Source organism: Manis javanica, chromosome 11 (assembly GCF_040802235.1).
Source record: "Manis javanica isolate MJ-LG chromosome 11, MJ_LKY, whole genome shotgun sequence".
Taxonomy (NCBI): Eukaryota; Metazoa; Chordata; class Mammalia; order Pholidota; family Manidae; genus Manis; species Manis javanica.
The window spans coordinates 52,201,863-52,225,855 of record NC_133166.1 but is presented as its reverse complement, the minus strand read 5'-3'; the positions used below and the strand labels follow the sequence as shown (position 1 = coordinate 52,225,855).

Below are 23,993 nucleotides of genomic sequence, written 5' to 3'. Positions count from 1 at the left end.
CATGTTGGGGAGGTGTAGAATTGCTGGAACAACATCCTTGAGAGATAAGAGCTCCATGGGCAAGTAGGGGCTGGTTAGCTCAGGGCTGAGATAGTTTATCTAGTAACTATTGATTTACAAGAATTCTTTGTTTATAAGGATATCAAGCATTTTCTTGTCATGTGCACTTCAGATATTTTACCTGGTTTGTGTTTTAATTCTGTTTAAGAAATGTTTATTTTCATAGTAAAAGTTGTCAGTTTTTGTTTTGCAGTTTCAGGTTTTCAGCTTTTCTGTCATCCCTAAACAGATTTTTTCCCATCCCAATGTTTTTTATAAAAATGTTTATTTGTTGGCTTATTTTTTGGTATATTTTACTTACTTTTTACATTTAAACACTTAATTCATCCTGTATTTATTTGGCCGTTGGATTCCACTTTGATTTGTTTCTAGATGACTAGCTGGTATCCCCAAACTATTTTGAATAATCCAGCCTTTCATTACTGACTTCAGATACTACCTTTGGATGCTACCAAATACTTTGGATCCATTTATAGACTCTTTATTCTCTCCCTTTGGTGAGTTTGGCTCTTCTCGCCAAGTATCAGAGTATTTTCTTTGCTATAACTTCATAGGCTGTTTAAATACCTAACAGGAAAGTTCCCTAATATTGTATTTTTCTCCAAACTATTTCTTGCTATTGTCTCTTGTTTATTCTCAAAATGAGTTTTAGATTATTTTGTTAATATCAAAGAAAGTCTTTATCAATATTGGTTCATTAATTGTGACAAATGTAGTATACTAATGTGAGATGTTACTAGGAGAGGAAACTGGGTGTGGAGTATACGGCAACCGTCTGTATTATGTTAGAAAATTTTCTATAAATCTAAGACCACTCTAAAATGAAAGTTTATGTTTTAAAGCCTAAATTGGAATTTTGAGTGGGATTGCATCCTGTTTAAAAATAATTTTGGAGATTGACTTCTGAAAAAATTCTAACTCTCTTCTAGAATGTGGATGGCATTTATCAATATTTTTTAAAGTCTTGTTCTATGTCAGATGTCCCTATTTTTAATTTCTTCCTTTTCAAGATTTTTAACAGTAATGCCTCTGGCTTCAAAACCTCTTTGAGAATGAGTGTGATTTTTTTTTAAATACATTAGAAAGTTTCCCTTTGTTTCTTCACCTTGAAATGCTGTGGTTTGGGTCTAACATCAGTTTGGAGGGTGGGGCCTATGGAAGAGATGATATGCACACATCCCTCACACCTACAAGCCTCCATTTCAGCTGGAGAAGCAGAAGACATCTTATTTGTAGGAGCTCTGTGCTTGATCCTGGGGTTTTAGGGAGCACTTCAAAAAAAATGTAGTTGACTATGATTGAGTCAACTTTTTCAAATTCAGGAGTGTGTGTGTGTGAGGAAGCTGGGTAGGAGCTTTGGGAACCCTACCCAAGCTGGTAAGATCCTGCTCCATCTTTCTTATGCAGGGTTTGTCTATCATGTGGATTAGGGACACCTGTTCTTGGGGTGGAGTCAGTAGCAGTCTCTGGCAATAGAGTCAAAGCATTGAGAATGTAGCACCCAGGGAGTTGGATGAAACTGGAATTCTGGTGAACTAGCACCTCAATACCAGACACATGTAAGGGGAGATACAGATATTTCTTGTATGGTCTGATGAGGAGGTCTATGAGAATGTAAGTTCCTATGCTTGTATGTTGAAATAGTAAGGAAAGTCATTCCTAAAAATATTCTTCTGGGCAGTAAGGGCCAGAAAACATTGTGATTTTTTTTTTTTTTGGACTGTGCTCTCTCCAAACTGTTGTGGGAAACTGGATTTGAAATATCTTTTACCTCTTCTGGGAGTGTGAAATAGAGGAAAAAGTCAGTTGGAGGAGTTTTGTGTACCATTTCAAGTGGCAAGGAAAGCTTGATGGTTCATAAGGGCTGATTTATACAAGTGCTGTTAGGCTATTAATCACTCCACGTGTCTCCCCGTGGCTGGCAAATAGGCTGCATGGGAAGTGAAGACATATGAGCTGCAATTATAAAGAAACTTTCAAAAAAGAGCTACAAACAAGGTTTTAGTAATAAAAGGATGCTTGGAACAAGTGGGGCTCTTCCAAAAGGTATTTTAAAGGGACCAGTATTCATTTATAGGTATCATGTTCCAATATATTTGCTGAAAAATAACTCCAATTACCATTAGCTTATGTATTAATCAGGACTTTTTCTCTAGCAGGGGCAGACTTCAGTTGTATAGGCCAAAGCAGGGAATTTAACCTTAGCAGCTTAATTATTTTAAAACCCCATGTCTGGATTCAGGGGCTCAGACAGTGTCATTAGAATACATTTCACTGTCTCTTGTCTGTGCTTTCCTTTGTGTCGGCTGCCTTCTCAGACATATTCTCTCCATGTAACAAAAACAAAACAAAACAAAACACAAACCTCTGGTTTTTGGCACCAAGAGCCTCATAAGGAGAATGCTCCTCTATTAGTTCCTTTTCAACAAAAGACCTAGGGAAGGATCTGATTGGCCTGAATTGGATCATGTGGCTGGAGAATGCAGTGGTCTAGAGAGGGGTGGTTCCATGAAAAAAAGAAGGCTGTGTTACCAGAGGAAGGTGGGGTGGATGTGGAGTGGGCAAAACAGATACTCAATAAAGAATTTAAAGTCAAGAGTTAGTGAAAATAGGGTGAGTCCTTTTTCCCCCCTCCACACACGATGTGGAGGAGGATAGCATAGGGATGTATGAGATCTGGATAGAAAATCAATGAAAGATGTAGTGGGAGGAGGCTTTGTTTCTAATGCTTATTGGAAAGGATTCATTAAAAAGTGTGATAGAATTATGACCATAGTGCAATTTTTAATTTGAAGTCATGCAAAATACATTATGTTTTTGTTAAAATGAAAAAACAGTGCATCTTTTTCTTGAGGTTTGAACTGAAATGAAACACCTGAAGGCAGGAAGAAGGTAAATTTTTCAAAAATAAAAAAAAATTCACTTTTCTGTAGACTGTACTTCTGAGGGAATTTTATGCCCATTAATTATCAGATTACAGATACCACTTTTGTTTTTTAAAAAACTCAATCAAATTTAACTTGCTTGTTTATTTTTAGGTTCTAGTTTGGTGCTGGGTTAGAAAAAGATACTGTATCTTTTACTGTTTCTCATTACCCTTTTGTTTTTATATATCCATTGATTTGTCATATTAAATATTAAATTACACAAAGAAAAGACAATGACTAGGTGGTATTGCTGGTAATATTTGTGCAGAATTTTATTTAAATATTGCATTTAACTCATTATATTCAGGCAAAGAATAAAATAACATTCATGTTGAACTAGAGGTAGCTGTGCTAGCTCACCACCAGCTCTGAGTACATGCAAAAAGATAATTTGGTGTCTACTCATTTCCCCAAGTCAGACCTTATCAATGGATATAAAAGTGAGTTTTGACATTACTTGGCTAGAGGGAAATTTGATTTTCATTCAGTAAACCTTTAAGCCTGAGCATTCTGGTGTGACCACTGATACTTCCTAAGGGAAACTCTTGGTTCTTTTTTTCTTTTTTTAAACTTTACTTAATTTTTTTTTGATGATTTGCAATTCAAGTTCCAGGTCATTATTAGATTTGTGGAAGCACTGATCAAAATAGAGTTCTCTGGCTGACAGAACTCTGTTGGGCACATGTGCTCGTTTTCTTTTTTTTAAATTGTAGTATCATTGATATACAGTCGTATGTTGGTTTCAAATGTACAACACAGTCATTCAACAGTTACTCACATTATTAAATCCTCACCCCCCCTAGTGCGGTTACTATCTGTCAACGCAGAGAGATGTTACAGAATCACTGACTATATTCTCCATGCTGTACTACCGTTCCCGTCCCCATGACAAACTTATATTGTGATTATGAATTATTGTGCCTCTTTATCCCCCCTTCCCCTCCCCGACATCCCTCCAGCCTCTCCCCCTTGGTAACTACTAGTCACTTCTCAGTGTTTATGAGTCCACTAGCTATTTTGTTCCTTCTGTTTTGTTTTGCTTTTATGTTCCACAAGTAAGTGAAATTGTATGGTATTTGTCTTTCTCCACCTGGCTTATTTCACTGAGCATAATGCCCTCTAGGCCCATCCATGTTGTTGCAGTTGGAAATTCCTGGTTCTTTTGGCCCTAAATCCTCTAGGCGGATTATTTTGGGTCTCTGGCTCTGGCTCATCCTTGTGCTTGGTAAGCCTTTGTGCAGAGGCTTGTTTTGTTGGGTTTGTTTTATTTGTTGGTTGCCCTTGCTTAAGTCTCTTATATCAGAACTGTCCTTCCCATCCTTCCCCCATTTTTTCTCATGTTATTGATTTGTGGAGATACTAGGTCATTGGCTAGTGGAGTATCTCACAACCTGGATTTGGTAGATTGCTTCCTCTTACAGTCTTTCCACTTTGGACCTCTATGCTCTGTATTTTCTTTACATAGGTAGTTAGATCTGGAGGCTTGATTAGATTTGGGTTCTATTTTTTTTTGTTGTTGTTTAGCAAGAATAATTGAAGAGTGGTAGTCTTCAGCCTTGTCTCTTATGTTTAAATTTTAAGGAAGCACACTTTCTTACCATGCTTCCATTGCTTTTCTTCCCTTAAAAGTGGCAGCCTAGACAGTGGTGATGGTTCTCGAGGTTTCCAATGACAAACGGAGTCTGGCACTTAAGCATGTCATATATGAGCCTGAGTATAAGGGATGGAGAGAGAAGAGGGGTTAGTGGCTAAATTCTGTTTTCTGGATACACAGGAGTTCGAAGTTTTCTCAGGTGCTTCCCTTCAGTCTGATTAGCTCTGCAAAGGGCAGAAGAAATTGGGGGATGTCCTCCTGGCTGAGGACTGGAAGTGGGACAGAGAACTCACAGAGGACTAGAGGTGGAGGTTTCTCTTTTTTGAATATTCATAGCAAATGCTAATTGCCTTCAAATGACTTTTTTTTCCTCAAACTTCTGTTGATAAGGGATTTCAGGGCAGCTCTGGTTTTCCTCATCTGTAAAACCTCAATTCCTTTTTATTAATCTTCTTGTGCCTGTGGAATATCAAAATTAATCATTTCTAAAGAAGCTACTCTTCAAACATCAATTTTTTTCTGGGCTAACCCTCAATGTACAAGTTTTTAGCATGAAGAGGTTTCATAGTTTGTGTTACACGAGGGACATTTTTCTCTTTTTGCAAACTTTCTAAGGACATGTATTGATGTATTTTGAAACTGTCTAGGAAAAACAGACTGTCTCAGGAAGCATTTTTATGCATTTTAAAGCTGTTTAGGAAAATGTACAGTCCATGCCAACACCAGAAATGAAGTCATGAGATGAGGTATATGCTCTGCTTGGTTTATTTTCCCATGTAGGTAGAAAGAACTTTTTTTTTGTCCAAATTGTGCTCAGTTTCGACTGCTTCATCTCACACATGCAGGCCATTTCCATCAGTTAGCATTGCATTTTTCATATACCAAAACAATTTTTGGGCCTCAGAGGATAGGCTGAAATGTACCAAAGAGTGAATTACTTTGAACTTGCTTTTTCTCACTGTCCCATTCTCTTATCCTGTCCACTCCAGTGACATATTCTAAACCTTCAACATGTCTAATTTCATTCATACCCCTGGAGAAAAGAACTGGGAGTCATTCAAGTGTCATGATAGAAGTGAACCCAGGGTGCAGTTACAATACCCAATTGTCTGGCTAGTTTGGAAGGAAGAAAAGCTGCACTGACTGGGCTCAGACTGCATCTCTGCCACATGCTATCTGTCTGACTGGGCAAGTAAGTCAATCTCTCATCAAACCTCAGTATTCTCTGCTGTGAAATGGGGATAACCCTATTAAGCAATAGTTGGCATTTATTGAGGGCATACCATATACCAAGTATTGTGCTTTACTTACCTAGTCTCATTTGACCCTACCAGCGTCTGATGGAGAGGTGTGTTTTCTCATTTTACATGAAGCTGAGGGAAAAGTTATCCATCTAAGGTGGTATGCCTTAGTGACTCCTAAGATGCTAAGGATAAAAAATATGAAGTATTAGAGGTCCTGATCCCCAAGTTCATACTAAGTGTACAAGAAATGATCTCTGTGGTTGTTGTTCACCTGCATGCATTCAGAGACCTGAGCATTCTGTGGTGATAAGGTTGCTTGTGATACTTGACTTTATCTCCTCTTAGAGCCTACCTCTGTGATTTCTTAACAAATGTGTAATGTAGACTATTAGCTTCATTTTATATCTCTCAGTCACAGACAGGGTTAGATGACTCACCCATGAGCACAGAGCAAACAAAGGGTGGAATTGGGCCTGTAAAACAGGCTTTCAGATGTGGAACCCATGTTCTTTCATAGCCTTTCAGATTGATCTGGAAATAAAGGATCCAGATGAATTTAGCTTTCAATGTATTTGTAAGAAATTGAATAAATCTGGTTCTCTTTGTGTGACAGGCTGAATATTGACCCCCAAAGATGTCCAAGTCCTAATCCTTGGATCCTGTGAATTGTGCCATATGCAGCAAAAGGGACTCTGTGTGATTTAAGGATCTTGAGATGGGGAGATTATCCTGAGTTTATATGGATGGGTCCAAAATGTAGTAAGTGCCTTGTAAGAAGAAGACAGAGGGACATTTGACTACAGGGAAGTCATGGAACATGTGACAAAGGCAGAGAGGTCAGAGAGATGTGAAGAAGGGCCCAGGAATGCCAGGGAGTTCTTTACACTGAGACAGGCACACAGAGAGTCTCCCCTCAGCCTCCTGAAGAAAACAGCTCTGCCAACATCTTAGGTTCAGGCTGGTTTTAGACTTCACATCCCCAGAATTTAAGAGAATAAATTTGTGGTTGAAGCCACCACATTTGTGGTAATTTGTTACAGCATCTGTAGGAGACAGATATGCTGGAATTTCCTGCATAGCACATGCAGTTTTCTGTTTATAACTTCAGTGCTTAAACCTACTTTCAAGTGGGCCAGGGAAATTTAGAGGCACACCACTGACACCTGTAGATGGTAACTGCTTCTGGATGGCTCTAGCAGCACTGGCTATTTCTGCTGTACAAGTATAGCATCTTTCAAGCATTCAAGTGTTTGGAAGACTCTGATACTCAGTTTTCAGGGAATCAGGTATATATCCACCTCTGTTTTGTAACCATGTGGGAGGAGACAACAGAATCAAATGGAGTTTTCCAGTTTGCAGCTTAAACTTCACTGTTCAACCTTTAAAGCACAGGTTGTAAACTCATGATCCTTTAGGCCAGAGGTACATTTTTTTTGACCTGACATGGCTTCTGTAAAATTTCAATGATTTGCCAGAAATTTAAAGCTCAGGCAATCTTACACAAAAATCCTGACTTCCAGCTCTTCTGGAGAAGGGAAATAACTGACAACATTGGGTTCGTATTGTTGACAGTACTTGGCTGGTAGAGTGGAGTCCTGGCTGCCTCCTGTCGGGGGGTGGGACATGGCTGGGTGACTGTCACTGCCTCTTGGACAATAATCTGGAAATTCATGGAGAATAAAAGCAATGACAGAAAAGTTGAGACTTTTGTCTTAGTTGAAGTAAATGTCTTAATTTTCAAGTAGAAAAGTATCGGTGGATTCTGGAAACCACAGAGCAGTGACATTAGCATGAGTTCTTGGGAGAGCTGTTAAAGCAGATCTTTGGGAGCACTTAGGGAAAAAAACATCATTCGGAACCACCAAGATGTGTTAACCATATACTCATTTGATGCTCAGGTCAGTATTTGTGGTAGAATTACTAGTCTCATAGTAGAAGTTCACTAATGAAGTGCATCTTTATTGCAAAAAGACATATGATAGTTATTTTTGATGTCCTTGTGGACAAGGTAGGAAATTATGGGCTAAACACTTAAATGAATGATTTGTGCTTAGTTTACCACCACCATCAAAGGAGCTGTCGTAACTATTTTCATCAAGCTGGTGAGTGGTTTCCAAAGCAGTACTCTGTGGCAGGAAGGCAGGAGGGGCCGTGTTGCTCTGAGCCCCCTCTCCCATATCTTTACCTGCCTGCAACAGCCCACTGACTCTTCTCCCCACCTGCAGGAACCATAGCTGCCCTCAGTATGCCTCACTGTAAATCCCTGTGATCTCCCTGATTATCTTGGCTAAGGAGTTGTCAGACTGCTTTTCCCTGTCACTCAGTTAAGTCTAGTATTTTATTCATCAAAGAAAAGTTTGAGGCAATAAAACAGAAAAAACTGAAAATATTTTATAAAGCATCCATTTTTTATTGAAGGAAGTCCAGCTTCACCCAGGCTTTGCTCATGTGCCTTGCTGTGTGTGGTGCCAGGGTTCCTTTACTTTCCTCCTCATTTATCTGGGTTGTGAGGTAGATCTAGCTACTGAGTGCATCTCTACCCTAAGGGAGATTTGGGTTTCTCAGTCGCTTGGTCTGGTGGGATTCGCAATGCACTCTAGAACCTGCTTTCTGGTATCAACTCTGCAGCGTGGAGAGCTGTCCTCAAATACCTTGAAGGATTGTCATGTGAGGAGGAGTTAGATTCAGTTTGTCTTGTGGCACATTTATGGGCTATACATCTTCCTTCAGTCACTAAGTTGAGAGGATTCAGAGAGGAGTGAGTTGGTCTCTGTAATCAAGGCTAAGTTTATCATGGGGCAGAGGAGATACACAGAGAGGGATGCTAAATATTAATACTTGCTCTGGTTCTCCAGAAGACAGAAATGAGGAGGCAGGTTCCACCTTAGTTCAGAAAGGCCTTTCCTAAAAATTAAAGTGCTCCCCAAATGGAGCTCCCCAAGCTGCCTTGAGGACTTGTCACCCACGTCTGTTGTCCAGCTGTTGAAGATGAGCTATAGGGGCATTGAGTGAGGGTCGGCATAGATGACTTTTTTACCCCTATCAGTGTAATGTTCCAACAGCACTACTTTGCTTTCCTTTACTTATTTCGAGAGAGTTGCCACCATATTAAATGCCCATGGGTTGTGCTCGGTGTTCTGGGCGGGGTGGGGGCCACAGTGGGAAGAACACTGGGTAGCAGAGTTTCTGCAGGATGGAATTACACTGGTGTGTTGGTCTTTTGGAGCCACAAGAAGCAGGGGCCTGGCTGTCTTGTAACTCATGGACCTGAGAGAACCATGTAGTGGCATATTTGGCAGGTACACTCTTGTTGCTAGTTGCTTCATCTTCTTTTTTATTAAAGTATTGATATACAATATTATACTGGTTTCAAATGTACCACACAGTGGTTCAGCAGTCACCCATATTATTAAATCCTCACACCCTCTCGTGCGGTCACTATCTATCAGCGCAGGAAGATGTTACGGAATTATCGACTATATTCTCCACGCTGTACTGCTGGTTGCTTCTTTTGCTTTTTTAGCTCGCATCTGGCTCTGAGGATCCTGTTGTTCCCTTGGGGTGGGGCAACACTTCATTTCCCAGGATGAGTATCCTGAGAAAAGTCTATGCCCCATGCCTTCCACCCTCCAAGAACCCAGAAAACATCAGAGATTAGCTTCCAAGACAGGAGAGTCCTACGTCTTCCTCTTTGATGGGTGAACATGAAAATTCAGATTTCTATTGCTGTGTCCCTAGGGATCCCTCAGCCTTAGAAAATGTGTAAATTGCATTTTGGCTCCCTGCAGAAGGCTACACCAAGCCAAGGCAGCATCTCTTTACAGTCTTTGAGGCAAGATGTTCGGTTTCCCATTCTTGTCCTGGCCTCTTGCTGTCACCACTGTCATCATCACCCACTTCCCCACTGCAATTGGAGAGAAGGCAGACTCAGCCTCTTTTTCTTGGCAAGTGCATTCTAAGGTTCAGAAAAGGAGGTGCTACCTGAATTTGGCATTTCTTTCCCATTTTTGTTTATTTGACCCTGGTTTAGCTCTTTGTGACATTTCCGCCCAGATAGGTCAGAGATCCCCTGAAGGATGTAGAGAAAAAAGTGTAGCAAGTTAAAAGGAGCAGAACTGCCACCACCCCAAACTGCTATCATTGCTGTATGCAAAGAACGAGAGGCCATTCTTTCCATAAAGCTTAGTGAAGCCCCACAACTGTTAAGGCTGCAGGGTGTGTGGACATGTCAAGCATCCTAGCAGATGATCTTCCCTTCCAGGAATTAGGTTCCCTGGGTGAGCAAGAGTTGAGCCAGCCCCAGGCTCTCCCCATACCTTCAGATGGAGTCAGCTGATCGGACAAGCTTCCTGCCTCCTGCACCAGGGCCCCTGGAATCTCTAGAGTAACAGGCAGAGGGTTCAGGTTCTCTGACAGTCAGGTGATTGCTCATGGAGGCTTTAAAAAATTGCTGGTGCAATGCCCCTGTCCCCAGAGGTAATTTTTAAAAGCAGCTTTATATATTTCACATACCATACAGTTCATCCATTTGGAGTGTATAATTCAGTGGTTTTTGGTAGATTCACAGAGTTTATTCCAATTTTAGGACATTTTCATCAGTCACTCTCTGTGTGTCGTCTCGCATCCCTCCCTGTCCTTGGCAACTAACCACCAGTCTGCTCTCTGTCTTCATGGGTTTGTCTCCTCTGGACATTTCCTAGAGGTGGATTCCCACACTAGGCAGTCCTTTGTGACTGGCTTGTTTCACTTAGCAGGATGTTTTCAAGGTTTATCCACATTTCCATGCAGCTGCACTTGATTCTTTTTGATTGCTAAATAACATTACAGTTTATGAATATACTTTATTTTGTTTATCAGTCCATCAGATGAGGGACATTTGGGTTGATGACACTTCTTTTATATTATGAATAATGCTGCTAATAAACCATGTGTGTAAGTTTTTGTGTAGTCATAAGTTTTCATTTCTCCTGGGAATAGACCTAGAAGTGGATTTCTGGGTGATAAGGTAACTTTATGTCTGACCTTTTGAGGAACTGCCAGACATTTTCTAAAGCAGCTGCAGCATTGTACAGAGGTACTTCATTAAAGCTCCCTGTGGTCATCCTAGATCGGATTATAATGTGCTGACTATGTGGGTAAGAATCTATGCTCTGCCTCATTGGAAGTAAAATAGTTGCAGAACAGGTATCAGCTTTTACCTGAAGGGAAGAATACTTCTGAGCAGAACACCCACCCTTTCCAAGTTGTTCTTGTCATCATTCCATATCCCTGAGCTCTCACTAGTAGTCTGAGGCTAGCCCAATCACCAACGAGGTTGTTCCAACTAGCACCGATGAGGTAGTCCAATGTCTGAGGAAAATTATCAAGTGTCCACTTCTGGCACAGGTTGGCTGCAAAGGGTTAAGTTGACCTGGAAAACTGATCTGGAGGTTAAGTGGAGTGGGGCCACAGATGTGTAATCCCCACTTCTGAGAAGTGACATCTCTTCTTGTAAGTGTCAGCACTTTTTTGGTGCTATCTGGTAAAAACTGAGTCATGAGGTGCAGACAAAAATTCATTGCACTTAATGTGAAACTTGAGGCATCTGCTCATTCCTGAGATACTCACAGCTGTCAGCTTTGCCATCTAGTTGGTAAACAACTTGCCAGGAATGAAACCCTGCCACTGTGACTTTGCCCAGCTTGTCTGAGAGAGGCATAGACCCAGACGGTCTGCCTTTGAGAATTTCAGCTTGAGGGAGGGCTGTGTGATGATGACACGGGGACTGAGCAGCCCCCAGGCCCTGCTTTCGAAGCAGCCCCATGGAGGAAGGCACAGCCAGCGCTTGTCCGGCGAGCTTTTAAAAAACATTCCTTCCATTGCAGATGCGCATTTCCAAATGGTGCCTGTGGACTGACCTGAGCCTTGTTCTCCCTTTGTGTTTGCAGCCATGGCACGGGCTATGAGAGCGATAACCACACAACGCCCATCCTCTGTGGTGCCCAGTACAGAATACACACCCATGGCGTCTTCAGGGGCATTCAGGTGAGTACTGGGGGCCCAGCCGGAAGTGCACTCCACCGCCTCTTTCCCTCTCAACAGCCTTTCACTTCCTTGCCAAGGCCAAGTGGCCTTGGCAAGTCTATTTTATTTATAGGCTGCTGGTACCCCTTTTCTTCCACTGGGGCAGACAGGGCAGGCTCCTGCTCTCCAGAGGTCAGTGGATGCGGCTGCCTCCCTGACTCAGACCAGGATGTGTCCTTCAGAGTCCCACCCTTTCCTCCTTCGCTGCCTAATTTGCCTTCTCAGGGTAGGCTGTGCAGGTCTTGTATTTGGGCTAAATGACCCTTGACTTCTAAGAACTTGGCCTGCATTGTGAAGTGCCCAGAGGTAGGCTATCTTGCCAAGTGTTGGGAATAACAATAATAAAGGCACAGTTATGGCTGGACACTTTCTATATGCCAGGCATTGTGCTAAGCTTTATACAGGGACTCCTTTTTTTAATAGACTTTATTTTTTTAGAGCAGTTTTAGGTTTGCAGAAAAATTGTGCAGAAAGTATAGAGATTTCCTGCATCCTCCCCCTTTCCCTTCCTTTCTCCCAGCCCCACATACAATCTCCTCTATTATTTAACATCTTGCATGGGTATTATACAGTTACATTGTCCTAGTAACATCTTACATTGTTTAGAATATTTACAGTTGCAATAGATGAGCCAATATTGATACTTTATTGTTAACTAAAGTCCACAGTTCACTTTCTGTGTTGTGCAGTTCTATGGGTTTTGTTAAATGCATAATGGGATGTATCTACCATTACAGTATCATCCAGAATGGCTTCACTGCCTAAAAATGCCCTCTACCTGTTTATCCCTCCCCATCTCTTCCCTTCTTCCCACCCCTACAACCACTGATATTATTACTGTTTCTTTAGTTTTGCCTTTTTTTTTTAAATGTCATATAGTTGGAATCATACAGTATATAGTCTTTGCAGACTGACTTCTTGCTTAGCAGTTTGCATTTAACGTTCTTCCCTGTCTGTGCATGGACTTTTTAATCCTCAGTGCCCTTTTATGAGGTAGGTATTATTATTATCTTGATTTTGTGAGTGAGGAAACTGAAGTCCAGAAGAAGACAGGTGATTTGTCCAAAATTGCATAGCTGTAAGAGGTAGAGCGGAGACTTGTAACACAAGTCGTGTCTGACTCCAGAACCCTTGTTTTTAACCACCACATTATATCGATTCTTAGGGACACAGAAGGCTGTGAACACTTTGGAGGAGTGGGGAATCTCCAAGGAAAATGAAGAAAGTAAAATAAAAAGGTAGACATTTCAGAGAATTCAGAAAACTCAATGGAAGGCCACCTCTATAGGGTGTCTTTGGGAGGTCTGAGCCACACGCAGTTATAAAGGGTTTGCATTTGTGCCTTTTGCATGTGACTCAGTGGCTGCAACATGAATAACAGCTGTGACACTTTCACCAGAATAGTCAGTACCCTAGAAAGAAGCTGTGTGTATGGGCCAGGCCCCCACGTGATGTGAGGGACAAGGAGCCCTGAGATGTTCTGATTAATGTTACCAGAAGTGTCATAGGGATAGAACAGTGTGCCCCCTCCTCCCAGGTCTTCCAAGGGTGGGAACACAGGCAAGTGTTACAGAAACAGAAATCTGACAGAGGGACAGAAATAATCATCCAGCTTCTTTTCCAACAAATAATGTCAGAATCCTCCACCAGGAACCTGCCTGCCTGACAGTTCCATTTTATATCCTATTGCTATGTGCACTGCATTTAGAATGAGTTAAGAAAATGGAAAAAGCTGCTTTGCCTTCCTTCCCACTGAGCCCAGTTTGTTAGACTCACTGTCATGTCCTCTGACAGACTCCAGACGGGAAGGTGTTTGGCTGCCCTCTCACTTTCTCCTAGAGTGTACCAGTCAGACACAGCTGGCTCACCACGGGATTCATGCCACCATTTTTCTCGAGACTCTACAGCCTATGAACAGCAAAGCTGTGTGTCACTACAGTGCTTGTTCTTCGAAAAAGATCTCACAGTGCATGGCAGTGTGAAATAGGACTAGAACATAAGCATGGGGGGTGGTATGGAAAATGTACAGGGCAGAGAAGGGGTTAAACTCAGATGTGGTTCCAGGTCTTAATACAAAACATGGATGTGCCCTTTGGCCTTGACTTGCACATCTGTAAGAGAATGAGGAGGACTCGGCGGCCCCGTGGGCACGTTCACTGCTCTATGACTCATTGATCCTGAGAGCAGGAAGGGGAGTTTGCCTCACTGTTTCCCTCTAACTCCTCATGGAGGGCGGACAGTACACACACTCACTCACACAAGACAAAAGGGGCCAGGAGAATGCCCTGTGAAGGACATGCTGAGTGCACGCAAGACAGCCACTGCTGAAGGACTGCACTGGCCACACCACAGGTTACACTCCGGTCCTTTGAGCTCCCCTCTCACACAAAACCCTCAGACCTCCACGGCTCCTCTTTGTCATTTACTCATATGTGGAAGGTCTGGCCAAATTTGAGGCTCATTTAATATCCCACGTTTTTCTCTAATAAGGACTTTCCCACCCATTGCAGATTGGGCCCAAGGACATGTGGCCTTGTGTCTGAGTGGGAGAGAATAGAATAGAATCTGGGACTTTGGACTTCCAGACCGCACTGCCTCCAGTGGAGAAGTGAGAGAGAGGATGGATTGGGAGCTCTTGCATCACCAGCATTTCTTTTTCAGTTGCTGTGAATCAGCAACCCCAAACAAACCTCAAGGATGGGTTCTCACTGACCATGCTAGAGCACTGCCTCGCAGAATGTCCTCTGCCAGTGGTGTCTGCTGTGGGCATCTGGGGTGTGGATGGAGTAGTTTTAGGCCTGCGTCTGCCAGCCCTTCTTTGGGTGTTTCCCACTGCTTGCTTCTCCTCAGGCCTGACAGGAATCTTCACATGTGGCTTGAAGTCTCCATTTCTCTTGCACTCTGCTTGCAGGATGTGCGACGTGTGCCCGGAGTAGCCCCGACTCTTGTCCGGTCGGCGTCTGAGACCAGTGAGAAACGCCCCTTCATGTGTGCCTACCCAGGCTGCAATAAGAGATATTTCAAGCTGTCCCACTTACAGATGCACAGCCGGAAACACACTGGTAAGTCTGTCCACCACCCGGCCTTGGCTCTGGTGGCCACTGGGCAGGGTGGTTCGGGAGCTTCTGCTCCAGGCCTGCACCGCTGAGCACACGGAGAGTGCGCAGATGAAAAGGAGGCACTCTTCCATAAGTCTGGACGCAATGATAGGAAAAAGCTGCAGGGTCATTTTGTATCATAATTGTCCATCTGTTAATAAAGAAGCCAATAAACTGTCTTCAGGAAAGGCAGAGCAGGGTGCTGGAAAGAAAAGTCCACAAAATTAAAGAGATTTGTGTTTTAATTATGGCTTCACCACCAAGTGGTGAGACCTTGAACAAGTGACTTAACCTCTCTTTGAACCTCATTTGCCTAATATGGAAAATGGAGATGATGATGCCTGTGTCATACAATGGTTAAGGCTAGATTAACTTTTAAAATCAAATTGAATTGAAGAAGTTAGATAGGAAGCATGTAGTATAGTACCCTATGTCAGTAGGTCTGAATAAATAATAGTGTTATTATCAGAATACTATTAGCCTCTCTAAAGAGTGAGGAGCTATCCTGGAGTTTAGTAATCAGACTATTTTGACAGAGTGATAGGCAAGGTCATCACAACACTTAGGAAGAGATGGTCCAAAGAAAAACTTAACTGTTTGGGTTAGTAATTCCCAACAAGATAGGAATGGCAAAATATATTGTAGGTTTAACTTTTGTTTTCAATCTTAAAAGATGGTGTGTCAAGGAAAACTGGATTTTCCTGCAGGTCAAGGTGTCTGCCTCTGGCAAAGAGCATCAGCCTCATCTGGTTCCTGGCCACCTTGATTGAATGTGAACAGCCATTTGTCAAATGTTTGCTTCTGGCCTTGTGGGCACTGGATGGGAGTGTGGATTTTCCTACAGGGAAACGGTGTGAAGCGTAGGCTTTCCTACCAAGAGAGCTGGTGCCGTTCTTTCCATAACTGAAGGAGAGCCTCACTGTTATGATTACCACTATCATTTTGTTGTTACTGCTGACTTTGCTTTCGGGAGGGATGTGGGAAAAGAAAGTGAATTGCATTCAGATCTCTTCAGACCAAAGGACTTTGCTAAGATGTGTCTGGAGGATATAATTCTATAATAAACCTGAATTTGCACTCAACAGACCATGTGCTTTGAGGCTAAGGATTAGAGAACTTAGTGGCATATTATATTTTTACATATTTTTCCAAGTGAGATCATTTGAAAAATATCAGTTAAGATTATAAGGAAAATGATATACAGTAAAATTCTACTGGAAAAAATACAAGGGAATACATTGAAGGCAACATGGCCATGGAAACTTCTAATGGAAAGAGGCACTTAGACAGCAGTGAGGTTGCATATCTGTGTGAGGAAAACAGTGGACAAGACAGCCAAGACCCCGGGGCCTCTTGGAGCCTTAAAGAAGCTCTTCCTTGCAGAAAACAAGGAGAACAGGTTGGGTTTTGACTATCCTGTGACCGCCTTCTTGAATGAATGAATGCAATCTTTTCATAATGATTTATAATAGTAGTACCAACTATTATATTAAGTATGTTTGTATTAAATACTTCCTGTGTGTCATTATTTCATTTTATCCTCACCCACAAAACAATTACCAGGTGGGTAGGATATAGTGGAAGCAGAATTCTAATTCATGCTTTTTAACTCCAGGTCATAAGCCCCTTCCCAAAGAGGATATGGTCTGTTTTGGAGCGAGGATACACACAAATGAAAAGGGATTAAGAGAGTATGTGGTAATGTACTAAATAGAGGCTGAAGGAGCTGAGAAACATTGTTCAGAGGTGCTGATTTGAGCTAGGGTCATCCCCAAAAGTTTCTTGAGGGAGGGAGGGCTTGGGTTCACCATCAAAGTGTTGGTGAGGTCAAGCAGAGGAGGTAAAGGATGAGAAGGAGTAGAAAGGCAAAGTGTAAGGCACAGGCTGGATATAAATATAAAGCTAAGGACTGGCTCCTGCTCTCAGGATTCTCTAGCCCATGGAAAAAGGTAGACCTGGACATAGCGCACCACATTAGATGTTCTGTACTAAGTTCTGTACTGAGGGAAGGAAGGGCTTTCACTCCAAACAGAAAGTTTCCAACAAGGGCACACAGAGGAAGCAGCATTTGTGAGGCACATGCAATAGACATTTTGCTGGGGAATGTAGAGATAGGAACGAAGGGTATGTAGTGTGAGCAAAGTGCCAAGCAGATTTCGAGAATGGTGAGCTATGTACAGAAGGAATACAGATTAACTGGGGAAAGAGAGGAGGTTATGAGGCTGGGAAGGCAACTAGGGACTGCCCTGCATCGGAAAAACCAACTGATGTGGGACGGCTTGCCTTCCCTCTCAGAATGCTGGTGACTCAGGATTCTCATAAGAAGGTGGGAAGGCCTGAAGTCGCTCAGTGCATTTAGAGGGCTCAGTTCCCACTGTTTGGCCGAACTTTCCCTGGAGAGGACAGGGCTGGGGCTTCCTCATTCTGAGACAAGAGGTTGTGCAATCCCACTACTGACTTCTCTTAGATAAAGGGATACCAAGAACTTTGTAAACACTTTTGCTCCGGGTTTAACTTGAGTGTCTCATAAGCATGGAGCTGTTTATGCTCGATTCAGGAATGAGAAGTCAGTAGCAAAGAACACCAAATCTTTGGGCCATAAAACGTAAAACACTATTTCATGGGGCTGGCCCCAAGACATACCCATCCCAGAATTCTGCCTCAGACTCAGTCTGTGAGTTCAGACCTCTTTAGTTTATTATTTGTCTAAAGATTCTATGCCAATATTTTTTGAGCACTGCCTCTATACTAGGCACTGGGCTAAGCCCTTGAGATGGATGGTCTGATTTAATCTGTTCATAAAACCTTTGAAGTAGTCAGATTTTTGGCCTTATTTCACAATAAGGAGATGGCACCTCACCCAGTACTCCAAGTGGCAGAGCTGCTGTAACTCTAATGTAACATGAGTTGTCATTCACTTCTGCCTGGCAGGTGAGGGACCATCCTCAATCACCTAGCCCCCATCCTGTACCCCAAGTCCATGAGCCTACATATAGTCTGGCCTTTAACCTCACCCTACAATTGGCAGCACCATCCTAACCAGTTCCACTGAAGTGCCTTTTGGGCATTTTGGGATCCCTTCCATCCCCAAAGTAGGAACAGTTGCCTTTAATGAGATCCCCATTTCCTATATCATTTTCAAATGGAGTATGTGTCTTCCCGAAGGTGAGAAACCATACCAGTGTGACTTCAAGGACTGTGAGCGAAGGTTTTCTCGTTCAGACCAGCTCAAAAGACACCAAAGGAGACATACAGGTTTGTAGGCTCGCTTCTCCTTGCTGGCAGTGTGTTCCTTCGGGTGACGGCTGGTTTTTTATTTCTCTTTGTTACTGAATACGGATGTGAAAGGGTTAGCTAATTGTTTAGTTTTTCCAACAATTTTTTTCCCCCTTAATCTCTGGGGATTTTCCTTCTCTTAAGGAAAAACAAAACATCCCACATTTCTCTGGCAAACCACAGAACAACGGGATCCTACTAGCAATTTGCTGATGATACACTGAGCATCAGTAAAGAACATGGGTGATAGAGAGCGAAATTCTATTTCTTGTGTGTGATTCACTTTTTTGGTCTCAGACACAGCTGAGAAGCTGGACATTTTGTGGTTAAGGAATAGTTGTTCCCAAGACAGAAGCAAATCTTCAAGGGTTGCTGTGCAGAATCAGATGGTTTGTGCTGGGCCTGGAGTAGTGGGGAAATCTGAGGGTGAGGCAAACACTGCAGGTGTGTCTGGAAATGCCTGGCTTCTTGGGCTGCTGGGAAGCAGGTCTGTGAGCCTCGCTATGTCCCCACATTGTTGGGGTTGCGGCTAGACCTTCTCTGTCCGTTTAGGTGTGAAACCATTCCAGTGTAAAACTTGTCAGCGAAAATTCTCCCGGTCTGACCACCTGAAGACCCACACCAGGACTCATACAGGTAAAACAAGTGCGTAAACTTTTCTTCACATTTATTTTTTCATTATTTTTTAAAAATACTGTTGAATGAAGTTGTTTGCAATGGGAAAGATTGGAAAAGACTAGTGTAAAAGTTCTAAGCATGCCTAGACTCAGTCAAGAGGGAGAACAGCGCATATTACTATCCTAAGTGATAGTGATGCACTGTTTGAAAAGGGGTGGGGTGGGTGGGCGAATACAGAGCAGAAGAGATTTGTGAAAGGAACTCTTTCTATGAGTGTCCAGAATGAAGCAAAGAGATAAGCTAGGTCCCTACTGTCCCCAATTTGTTGCATCCCATTTTTATCACTCAGTTTGGTATGATAATCAACCTTACAGAAAAACAGAAATTCTAACAAGCCAAACATTTATTCTTCTGAGAAATCATGTTTCCTGACACTATTTTGAGAGAACTGAATCCTTTCTCTGCTGAAAGTTAATGTCCCAGTAGCCGTCATGTTTTCTGCCAGACTTCTATCAGTGTACGGATATTACTTCCTTCATACTAGTCTAGAGAGGGGAATAAGGCATTTATTCACTGGCTGCTGAAAGTTTATGCTTCTCCACAAGACTGGTGTGATTCATAATGAAAATAGCACCCATCTTTGTTGTGTTTTTTCTAGCTTTGGAAGTTGGACCAGGATTTAGGTTATCTCAGTTTATCTTTAACATCCCTGTAAGAAGAGTAGGGTAGGCATGTTTTATCCCCATTTTACAGATGAGGAGATGGAGCACAATGTGATGAAATCACTGTTCTGAACTCCCCGAGCTCATAAATAGCAAACCCAATTCTGTCTGTACCCAGCCCACTATATCCCACCACCTTCTATGTTGGAGAAAGAACAGGGTTTCATCACACAGCCCAGGGAGCGTAGAAAATCAACAACAGCCAAAGTCAGCAAAGTTGAACACCATTGAGAGACTGAGGAGATGGCCAACAAGAGAAAGCTTGGGATTTGTCCATTAGGAGATGGCCTTTGACCGCATGGCTGGATGCGGGGGTGGAGGGGTGGGGCCCAGATCAGGAAGAGCAGAGGAACAGCAAGTGGGGGAGAAGGAAAACATGAGGTCCTGAGCGCCTGCGCAGTCCCAGGTTCTCAGCCCAAGCAGGCTGCATCACAGACTGAGTCAGCACAGGCGCCCAAGAGTTGGCAGGATGGGCAGCCAGTCCCCCCTACTCAGGTGCCTTTGGGGCTGCTTCACTGTCTTGGTCCTGAGTTCATAATCAGGTGGGAAAAAGTTGTCATCTTGTGCCCCCCTCACTCCCCACCCTCTGCATATCTGCATATATGCAAAGTGACATATGTCATCGGCACACTGTTTTTTGTTGTGTTTAGTCAGCCCTCAATTCTGGCCTTGAGACATTACCTCCCCTGGGACATTTCTCAGTGCTTATCCTCACCAGTAGTTCAAAGAGAAGGCAAAGGTGGCACCAGCAGTATCCTGAGAAGACCTGGGGGATCTTCTCAGGATACTGCCGGTCCCACTCCTGCATTACTTTTACTTAGGACGAAGCTGTGTTTCCATGATGGCTAAGCCTAGGAGATGTGATCCAGTGAAGTGCATGGGCTGTGGCATCAGATGGAGCTGGGCTTCAGGCCTGCTTGGGTCTACCCTTGCCAGAGGTTCAGCCTCATCTGTAGAGTGGGAATAATAATGCTTCCCTTACAGGGCTGCTGTAAGGGATACATGAAATAATCTACACTATGATGCCAACACAAGGTGTGGCATGTATTAGGCATTTAATAAATGTGAATTATCTTCCCTATCCAGAGTGAGTCTTGGCAGGAACTTTCGAGGTCTCCTTAGATGGAGAAGCCTCGATCTTTTGGCAAACTTGTTAAAAATCTTAAAACCGTGCCTCAACTAGAATCTTCTGCATAACAGGGATTATGCACTGAGTAACACTTGAAGGTAAAAGGAGCATATACCATACAAACTGGTATTGGTGACTTATTTAAAAGTACCCAGCCCATCCAGAATATCTATGCAAACAGAAATACTGCAGCTACAGTCATAGTTCTACTACTGGATGACAATCAACCAGTTATATCTAGGGATGATCCTGAGGCCTTGTAGCCCAGTTCAGCTTGATTCCCAACTTAGACAGCAAACGGGAGACATTTACACAGCTCATGAAAGAGCCTGACAGTAGATGTTGAAAAAAACAAATCTTTTTTCACACTTAATTAAATGGGAATTGACCAAACATTTCCATGAACTAGACTCATTCCCTCTCTCTCATTTCTTAAGTCTTCTGACTTAATAATAACTTTATAATTTTGATATCATTTTAATCCTTAAGACCCCAGAGGTGCTGCCATTTCAAGGCTGCCTGTGAAACAAGCCTGACTTGTTAGCTTAGGGAAAGAACGGGAGGGAACCTGCATGGGTGCCTTGTGATAATGTAACTCGGGCCCTAGAGAGTTGAACTTGCTCCCATTCTTTCTGCTGCATTCGTCTCTGACTGACAATTGTGTCAACAGGTGAAAAGCCCTTCAGCTGTCGGTGGCCCAGTTGTCAGAAAAAGTTTGCCCGGTCAGACGAGTTAGTCCGCCATCACAACATGCACCAGAGAAACATGAGCAAACTCCAGCTGGCGCTTTGAGGGGTCCAAGCCGGGGACAGGTCTGTGTCCCAGACCGGGCAGTGTGTGAACTCCTTTCAAATCTGACTTTAAAATTCCTCTGCACTCACTTCTCTAAGAAGGAAATGGCAGTTGATCTTCTAAATCCAGCTTCCAAGACAAGATGCCTGCACTACTGGATCCTACTGGGCTTGCCCGGAGAAGTTGGGCTCTGCTTTTAGTTGGCTTACAAGGCCCTGGAGAAGTGGCCACAATGTCCAGTTAGTTAAAAGCCCGGCACCATTTGGTCTGGATTTTCCACTGTAAGAAGAGCCATTGTTGATACTGTCCCCCGACCCTCTGCTCCTCTTTGTAATGCTCGTTTTCATTAGGAATGGAGTCACTGTATCATTTTCCATCATAGAATATTTATAGGCCAGGGCATGTGTATGTGTCTGCTAATGTAAACTTTGTCACGGTTCCCATTTACTAACAGCAACGGCAAGAAATAAATCAGATAGCAGGACACTGGGGGTGATCCTGTCCGGCATTCTGCGGGTTAGGCAGGCGGTTAACCTGGAAGGCAGGATGTAGCGCTCCCAGGCAACTTTTGCATTTAAAACTTGTGCATTTCAAGCAGCTGAAGAAAGAATCAGAACTAACCAGTACCTGTGTAGAGAAATCTAGAAGAAACTTATCACTGGGTTCATTAAATGTTAAGATTAGCACAATGCTCTTAAGAAACTGTGCTTGAAGATCTGTGATTTGGGTTTTGTGTGTATTTTCTTACTTTTTTGAATTGTAATCAGATGCATCCTCAGAGATATACATATCACCTCACACAAAGGGAGTGGAATTCATTTTATCATTTGAGATGTTTCTAAGGATGCGGTACTTAATGACTAAGTACTGTACTCTATGGTGTACAGACCACACTGGTCATGTGGCTTCAAGTTGTAAAAATTCAAGTGACTCTAAAAATAGGGGCTGGTCCAGGATCTCCATCGATAAGACTGTTCTTAAATAACTTAAGTAACTTTGAGTCTAACAGTATATGTGAAGAAAAAAATAAAAGGGCTTACTAGTGTGAGGAAATCCATTGTTTAAAGGTGGTTGGGTGTGTGTGTGTTTTGTTTTTCCTTTTCTTTTTAAGAGAGGGAGTTCATTATTTACTGTTGCTTGAAATTATTGTGTATATATATATATACCTGATAATGATTTGCTCTTTGCCAGCTAAGATTAGGAAATGTATAAATGTTAGATGCATCACTGTTTTGGTGTTGATCTTACAAACGTACTGATGATAACACTAAAAATGTAACCTGCATTTTTCACTTCACTCTCAATTAAAGTCTATTCAAAAGGAAAATGGCAAGATTCTATCAGCTTGTGTTGTGTTCAAATCTTAGGGACAGTCGAACCTCTCTTAAACAGGTAAGAAGATGCCACAGGCATCAGTGGCCACTAGTTAAGTCTGTCCAGGTCCTCACCACAGTTTGTTTCTCTTTGTCAAAACTCAGGGGGCAGTTGTTTGTCCCAGAAGCAGCCAGTAAGTGCCGCCTTTGCCCTGCATCCTAAAGTGAGTGTGCCTGTGCTGGTCAGATGCATTTGTGGATAGCATCATGGGTATTGTGTTGTAGGGTTTATTTTAATCAGGCTTTCATTGTATCACTTCTTATTCCAGGTCAGCAAGAGAGAATAAAAGGAGTAGTGGTAACTGGTCTTTGTTGAAAAGTTCACAGGTATACACTGCAATCAGGAGGGCATAGGCTGAACACCTAGTGCAATGGAATTTACAACTGTAGTAGCTTATAAATCAGCTCCGCAGGTTGAAAACTGCTTAGACTTTCCAGGGCAGCCAAAGGTGAAAGCAAAGATCTACATTATCTATAAACTATAAACTCTCTTTCTGGTTCTGGTGTATGGTTTTTCAATTGTAAATAAGGAGATTAATTTGGTGCCACCTCTCTTAGCTCCCTTATCTTGGAGCTTGCATGCATTCCAGGTTCATTTCCTCATTTAAAACGTATCTCGAGCAGACGGAAGGTCAGCCACAGAGGCTCTTTTCTGTACTGAAGTGCAGCTAAAAGTTTGGGCAGCCTAAAAGTCAGGTCTTGAGGCCCCTCTTGCATCTGGCTCTTGAATCACTGTTAATTATAGCGAGTGCAGTGACTCATTTGTATCAGCCGTTTTTATCTTTTCCTGCCAGAAGACAGCATTTCTCTGGAGAAGCTCAGGACAAGCATGGCAAACGTCAGCGAGTCAGAGTGAGCCAGATTTCACAACAAAAGCAAAGCCACATTGTTTCAGGAGCACGAAGAAGACCAGAGATTCTCACACAACCCTGACAATTTGCTTGCAGCTAAGGCATGGACTTTGGAAGCAGACTGACCTGGGTTCAAATCCTAAATCCCCAGTTTTCTCATGGGTGAATAGGGGACAAAAGAGTCCCCTGCCTGACAGGGTCATAGTGAGGATTAAATGTAAAAAAGGAAAAGAATGAAAGAAATCA

General features: G+C 42.6%; 1 protein-coding gene across 8 annotated transcripts in view; it reads left to right on the top strand.

Annotated features, from left to right (window-relative positions):
* The window catches only part of WT1 (WT1 transcription factor), a 57,485-nt gene extending 34,635 nt beyond the window's left edge, over positions 1-22,850 (top strand). For 6 of the 8 annotated variants that reach the window (XM_017639689.3, XM_073216368.1, XM_073216370.1 and 3 more), the window contains 5 exons: positions 11,753-11,849; positions 14,800-14,950; positions 18,152-18,241; positions 18,815-18,907; positions 21,402-22,850. In XM_017639689.3, the coding sequence (XP_017495178.3) occupies positions 11,753-11,849; positions 14,800-14,950; positions 18,152-18,241; positions 18,815-18,907; positions 21,402-21,523 (553 nt within the window). In that variant the 3' untranslated portion in view covers positions 21,524-22,850. The remainder of the gene's footprint in view (positions 1-11,752; positions 11,850-14,799; positions 14,951-18,151; positions 18,242-18,814; positions 18,908-21,401) is intronic. The other 2 variants (XM_073216367.1, XM_073216366.1) reach the window with 1 other exon arrangement.
* Positions 22,851-23,993: the final 1,143 nt, after the last annotated feature.